The sequence below is a fragment of the Acipenser ruthenus genome, chromosome 33 (genome assembly GCF_902713425.1).
Source record: "Acipenser ruthenus chromosome 33, fAciRut3.2 maternal haplotype, whole genome shotgun sequence".
Taxonomy (NCBI): Eukaryota; Metazoa; Chordata; class Actinopteri; order Acipenseriformes; family Acipenseridae; genus Acipenser; species Acipenser ruthenus.
In genome coordinates this window covers 497,649-504,784 of record NC_081221.1, presented here as the reverse complement: position 1 = coordinate 504,784, position 7,136 = coordinate 497,649, and the positions used below count along the sequence as shown (strand labels likewise).

General features: G+C 41.9%; 1 protein-coding gene across 2 annotated transcripts in view; it reads right to left on the bottom strand.

The window, feature by feature from the left end:
• The window catches only part of nr1d1 (nuclear receptor subfamily 1, group d, member 1), a 10,744-nt gene extending 8,862 nt beyond the window's left edge, over positions 1-1,882 (bottom strand). Inside the window, exon 1 of one of the 2 annotated variants that reach the window (XM_059006656.1) lies at positions 1,763-1,882. In XM_059006656.1, coding sequence (XP_058862639.1) covers positions 1,763-1,817 — 55 coding nt within the window. In that variant the 5' untranslated portion in view covers positions 1,818-1,882. Of the gene's footprint in view, positions 1-1,345 lie in introns of both variants that reach the window. The other variant, XM_059006655.1, reaches the window with a different exon arrangement.
• Between the last annotated feature and the right edge of the window lie 5,254 nt (positions 1,883-7,136).

The following is a 7,136-nucleotide window of genomic DNA, read 5'->3' as shown; positions in this document are numbered from 1 at the left end:
ACTCCCATTACAAACCTGTTATTATTATTATTATTATTATTATTATTATAACAAGAACAACATATAATAATATGCACGCTTACTTCAACAGCTGCATAATGCTGGGGGCTGGGGTGGCGTAGGTAGCTTTTCAATATTGTTTAACATGGAGTGTTTTTCTTTCTTTTTGTTAGTTAATATTAGTTTATTTACTGTAGATACTGTATGTAAGAGCCGCCTCACCTTATTCACGATTTACCAAAAACTATAAATGTTGTATAAATATAGTTTTCCATTGATATCCAAGTATGTTTACTTTATATATATATATATATATAACTATAGCGTGGCTGCCCCCCCCCCCCCCCCCCCCCCCCCCCCCCGAGTGCCCAATCTGCCGCTTGGGGCACGGGGCAGAATTCCGTCCAATGGGGAGGAAGGAAGGTCATGAATGAAAACAAAACGCACATGGCTGAGAGCCGAGTTCCACGTGAGTTAAATATAACTCTGCAGCGCTAGTCAGGAGGCATGTGGGACAAAATACACCTGACTTCACGGGGATTACCTACTTTTAACAAGTCCCTGGAGAAGCGAAGCCCGGAACACAACACCCAGCATGTGCAATTCATTTCGGCGGGTCTGAAAAACCACTGCAGCCCATCTAGCAACAAGGTCGCGGCATTTCTGTACCATATCAGGGACTAACCGACTGAAGATTCATATTGAGTCATGTATTACATCATCTGTGAACATGTTCTAAAATAAAGTTAGCAGCATTGCAATAACTATTTATGCATACATGCAAACACACGTTTTAATGCATTTTAAATTCCACGTGAATTATATCTGATCTGGACAGTTAACTGTTTAGTGTGCATTGATATATATATATATATATATATATATATATATATATATATATATATATATATATATATAAACGCATGCATTAATAATAATTGCAGATGGAAATTATTTTTTTAAATAAATAACTGCAAAAGGAAAATATACCCGATATGTCCACAGTACGTTCAATATAACACCCACCTCTGCGGTGACTATTCATGCCCGCCAGGCTGCACTTGTGAATTGCGAAACGCTGGTTGTTTGTGCCAAGTCCCATTGAACTAACAGACTACATTCATCAAGCCAGACTGTGAACAGCACCACCGAGCACACTGCAAACCACTTACAAGCAAACCGGGATCGTGAACACCAAACGAAAAGCATTCGTGCTAGCAGCAGGGTTAACTGAAATAAACACGCGGCCACGACACGGTGCAATACGGAATCATAGCAAACCCGACCCCGGTTTTCATAAGCACAGCACTGCGGCAGGGACGCGCCGAGGGACCTGGTTTATCACCTGTGTTGCTGTTATTGGTGTCCATTGCTGATGTCATCTGGAACTTTAACAAAGTCATCAGAATATCGAGAAAAGGGAATTACATACACTGAGAAAAAAACGCCGTATTGAGTATATTTCTTTCCCTCTCTCGACAACTTTTTCTTTCTCGTTACTGAAATATAAAGTTGCAAACGTGTCTTGTACTTGCAGTATTAGACGAACTTCATTCAACAGGATAAAAAAAAAAAAAAAAACTTGCTGAAGAACACAGAAGTTTCTCTCAACGCGAAACAGTTTTGGTTACTGGTAAAAACAGCCGGGCTGTATTGCGATTTCTTCGCGGCGCTGTGGTCTGCTGATAAACTCATTCACGCCTCCGTCGCTTTATAGAGCAGAGCTTGCTGAGTTAGGGATTTGCATCGAAGCTCGCAGTACCTGCGTTTTTCCAATCTGAGCTGCAAAGCGAGCGAGCTGCCAGGTTTTGCTCCATCTCTCCCTCTCTCTCCTCCCCCTTTCTCTCTCCTCTCCCCTTTCTCTCTCCTCTCTCTCTCCGCTGCTGTGTGAAACTGGAACAGCGGCGCGCCCCCGCACACCCCTCCCCGTCGCGAACGCGCAGCACCCCCCCCACCCCCCAACCCCCCCCCGTGCACGAGCAAGCAAAAACCCACACGCGGCAGCGCAACGGGACCGCGTGATCTCCGGAGAGCCTCGTGCCCCAGTGACATACTTTTTATTTTTTTTGCTTTCTATCCGCGAGCGTACAGAACAGAATCATTCTTTATTTACGTCGTTTAATCCCGCAAACAAATGTGCGTAAGAATTGCGTGAAAGAATTGCGTGAAAAGGCAGTTCAGTTTCTACACAAATACATTCAACTGTAGAAATACAAACTCCATTCCATATAAAACACATATTCCTTTTTTTTATATAAAGCGTATTATTATTATTATTATTATTATTATTATTATTATTATTATTATTATTATTATTATTATTACTAGTAGCAGTACTGTTGTGTTTGTTATATTTTTGAAATGGTTACTGCATACACTGCGGTACAGTACTGCAGGGTGTTTGCGGAATAATTGCGTTTGTTTTGAGGGACACCAATAAATTCTCTGGGTCAGGTCGGAGGTGGGCGGGACGACAAACTCATCATGAACGCGCCCGGATTCACAGGAGGAACAGGTTTTCCTTTCACTATCTATATGTAGATCTTTGTTTTTTTTGTAAGATATTTGTAGAATATAATATAATGTAGCACGGGATCGCTCCCTATAAAATCAAGGGTTGAGACACAAGACACAGGGGCGTGGGCACTACTATTTATATATATATATATATATATATATATATATATATATATATATATATATATATATATATATACAGTGCCTTGAAAAAGTATTCAGACCCCTGACCAATTCTCTCATATTACTGAATTACAAATGGTACATTGAAATTTCGTTCTCTTTGATATTTTATTTTAAAACACTGAAACTCAAAATCAATTATTGTAAGGTGACATTGGTTTTATGTTGGGAAATATTTTTAAGAAAAATAAAAAAACTGAAATATCTTGCTTGCATAAGTATTCAACCCCTGTGCTGTGGAAGCTCCCAGTTTACACCGATGAAAGAAACTGCCCTAACGAGGACACAATTACCTTACCATTGGCCTCCACCTGTGAACCTTTAAAGTTGCTGTCACATTTTCTGGATAAAAACCCCACTGTTGAATCTGAAGAAAAATGAAGACCAAAGAGCATTCTACAGAAGTTAGAGATAAAGTAATACAAATGCATTAGACATTTACTGTAACCTTTAAGTTTTTTCAAGTGTATGTATGTATTTATTTTTATACACCCTTTTGATGAAGACGGCAACGCGTTTGTGTCGGTGCCTCCGGAGGTGTGCGTGCTGTGCGTGTTTTGTAGGCTCCTACGAGCTTTGTCTCCCGATTGGTTGAGAGGTCGTCGGGGTCACACCCTGTTTCGACTGTGTTCAAAGCCGGTGCAGAACGGCAGGTTTCCAGGAATAAATACTCTGCTGCTGCAGAGCCAGTTCAAACAGGACTTGTCTTATCGTTCACTGCTTGGAATTCGGCATACAGGTACGAGGCCGCGACCTTTGCCCTTCTGTCCCCTGCATGTTTTGTATCGGTAGAGGTCAGCACAGCAGATGCGTGTGTTGTTTTTTTTTTTTGGAAATGCAGAGAGGGTGCTCGGGCTAATCTACCCATAAATAAGAGATGCAAGCGCAAAGACTGGAGCAGAGAAATCACGTGACTTTAAAAACAACTCGTTCTGAGAAAGATCACGTGGTATTTACAATGGTCGGATGGGGGTGTTGTTTTCAGATAAAAACTAAAATATGACACGTTTTTCTCAGAATATAAAACAGGATGCTAAATATTTACAGACTACACCAGTAATTACCCGAGTTTGTTGTGTGTGTGTGTGTTTTTTTTTTTTTTTTTTACAGCCAAGGTAATCTCCTCTAATGTTTAACTGAGGTAGTTCCTTGAAACCCCTTCAAACGAGCAGGTTAATTAATAGAAATGTCTCCAAGCCTTGTTCGCTATCCTGCCTGTTGCAACACTCAGACAGCGCTGTTTGTGTCGCGATGTTTTCTTTCTGACAGATAGCGGTCAGGTCAACACGTCCCCTCGCGTTACCTGGTTAGCACCTGGCCACGTCACCCACTTCTTGCTTGGTCCTGCCTGAGTTATATTGTTCATAACCATCGATGCTATTTAATATGTATACACAACACTTTGACATTATTATTATTATTATTATTATTATTATTATTATTATTATTATTATTATTATTTATTGATTTGTTTACTTGCAATGTAACCCTCGGTTGTGCTACTCATCTCTCTCTCTCTCTCTCTCTCTCTCTCTCTCTCTCTCTCTCTCTCTCTCTCTCTCAAATTCAAAGGTGCTTTTTGGCATGACCATTAGTCACAGTATTGCCAAAGCAATGCATACACAGTACATCATCTGAACATTAAATAGACAATAACACTGATGACACTAACACTCTCTCTCTCTCTCTCTGCCTCCCTCCCTCCCTCCCTCCCTCCCTCCTCGTGCTGCTGCAGATCGGGCGGATGATGAGTGAAGAGGAAGGAGACAAACACCGGGGGCTCGTGGCTGTCCTCGTGAGGCAACCAATCCGTGTGCGTGTGTTTGTGTGTGCGTGCGTGCGTGTGCAGAGCTCGAGCATCATCCCTCGGTGCCCGCCGCGTGCACGCCAGCTGCATTCAACACAAACAGCAGCAGGCGGGCATTACATAAACAAGAACGACTGGGCGTCCCGACAGTCGGCCGCAATTCCAGTAAAGAGTAACTCGAAACTGCCAAATAGCTTTAATCGCTAAAGGTTTCACATTCTTCTTTAATTTTATTTATTTATTTATTTATTTTTTGATAATGGTATGTATGTATGTATTCATTTTTCCAACCGAAACCTAAACAGTACCCTTCTTTGTATGCACCGCGCCTAGCCTAAACAGAACAGCTGTGTGTGCTGCTGCATGCTTGTTTCGGTGTATTTGCAATGCAACGACAGAAGTTCCAGTTTTGCAAAAGTAGGTCACACGCCGCGCGGCAGGGCGCCCCGCGCTCGTCCTAACCTACTGTCCGCGTGACTCAAGTCCGGGTCCTTCGTGTTCGGCTTCAGTTAGAAAATAAATGATCTTTTCTTAGAAGGAAAGCTGTTTATTCCCGTTCAATGGACTTGATTTACTTTCAGGGTTCAGAGCTGTTATGATTAAATACAGTCCGTTATTATTTTTAGTTAGAACTAATGGAATAAAATAAGTACTGTTAGGGTTACTGAAAAAGAAAACGTTTCACGATATACAGCAGTAGCACAGACAAGCATTGTAAAGCCAATTTTAAATGATCAGTTCTATAAATATAGCTTTTGAATAAGGTTTCCTCAATGCATACATTACTATGTATAAATAATAATAATAATAATAATAATAATAATAATAATAATAATAATAATGGACGTCGCAGATAAAATTGTACATTTTATAAAAAATGTCTTGTTAGAATAAATTATTTTATTTATTTTTTTTGAATAAGTGAACGTTACACGATAGTGCAGCATAACTATACCTGTTGGATAATTCAATAGCGGTGGTGTTTAAGTTGAATGGCTATTGGACGAGAGGGTGTTGCAAAAGTTATATTGCAATGTTGCGTCATAGTAGGGCATTGGAACAGTAGAACCGTGGACTGACGTAACTGTATTATACGTGATTGAAATTGCGCGTGGAAACCATGCACCCAACATAGACTATTCCTGTAAAGAAACACACGGAATGGACACAATATTACAGATACCTGCCTTAACATTGCCGAAAGACCCCCCAACATAAGAACATAAGAAAGTTTACAAACGAGAGGAGGCCCCATTCGGCCCATCTTGCTCGTTTAGTTGTTAGAAGCTGATTGATCCCAGCGGTTCTGCGCCTCCACGACCGAAACCGCCTGCCAAGCGGGGGATGCATCTTCTATATATGACAGCAGTACAGACCGCACTGGGACGGTTATGCTGTCGATCGAGAAAATGGGTGCGTACATTAAGGGAGGGATGGCGGGAGGTTGGGGGAAGAGGAGGGTGCATTTTATTTCATGTATTTATTAAAATATATATATATATTCAAATACCATGTGAGACGTGCTCCAGCAAAGCGTGAGAGAACGCTGACGTCACAGATAAACAGAGAGTCGGCTCGAAGGCGTCACGTGGCCGCTGCATGTGCAGGACCGTGTATTTTAATATTAAATAATTCATCCAGCGCCCTGCCTGCCTGCCTGCTCTAATTTTCATAGAAAACGAGTCACCGCCTGCGCACCCCTCCCCGTGGACACTTCTGCCGCAGTGACATGTGCAGTCTTTTTTTTTTTTCACGTTTAGCTTTTTACACGGAAGTCAACTGTCACAGCGTACGTACATCTTGAGCAGGGTTTGGGCAATGCAGGCAGGGTGGTGAAGGGGGGGGGGAGCGAGGGGCATTACCTAATACCGCAGTGTACTGTCTAGAAATATCTGCTTTGCTTCTTGTGAATAAAACGCAAACACCATGGCAATAGATGATTGGTTCCGTCTGTTGTTATGTGTGTATGTGTTGCATTGTACAGTATATTTTCTCAAGCGTAGCAGCGTGTAATTAATTAAGCACAGTGAGAACACGCTAAAGCAAAGGTAATGCATACACATTATTTTTTCTCACTACAGTACCTTATTGCTGGTAAACTCACAGAGCTGCAGACATGTGTTTTCAAATTAGCTTCTAGCCCCCCCTAGCGGTAAGGGAAGCGTACCGCAGCAGCTGGTGCAGAATTGGAGTTTTCAGAAATTCTATAGAACCTTCAGCCGAACCTTCAGTCATTGACGCCAACAGGACCCTCTGCAGGGTCACTTCCTGTGCAGCAGCAATTACGACCCCATCTTTTTCTTTATCCTCACTTTGCTGCAGATACATGTTTTAGTTTGGCTTGCATATCAAAACTCACCGGAAGTGCATCTAAAAATGAATATAATATATATATATATAAGCTTTTTCTGTTTTTAGGTCGCGTGCTTATATTATCAAAAACGCCCCCTACAGCCTGACGAAGGCATGCTCATTAAAACGTGCTCCGTTAGAAATGCGCGTCCTACACGGGTGATCCACACAGGTTACCCGGAGCGATACAGCATCGCTATGGAGGCAGTGTGGTCCAGTGGTTAGAGTCCAGGGCTTGTAACCAGAAGGTCACCGGTTCAACTCCCACCTCTGTCAC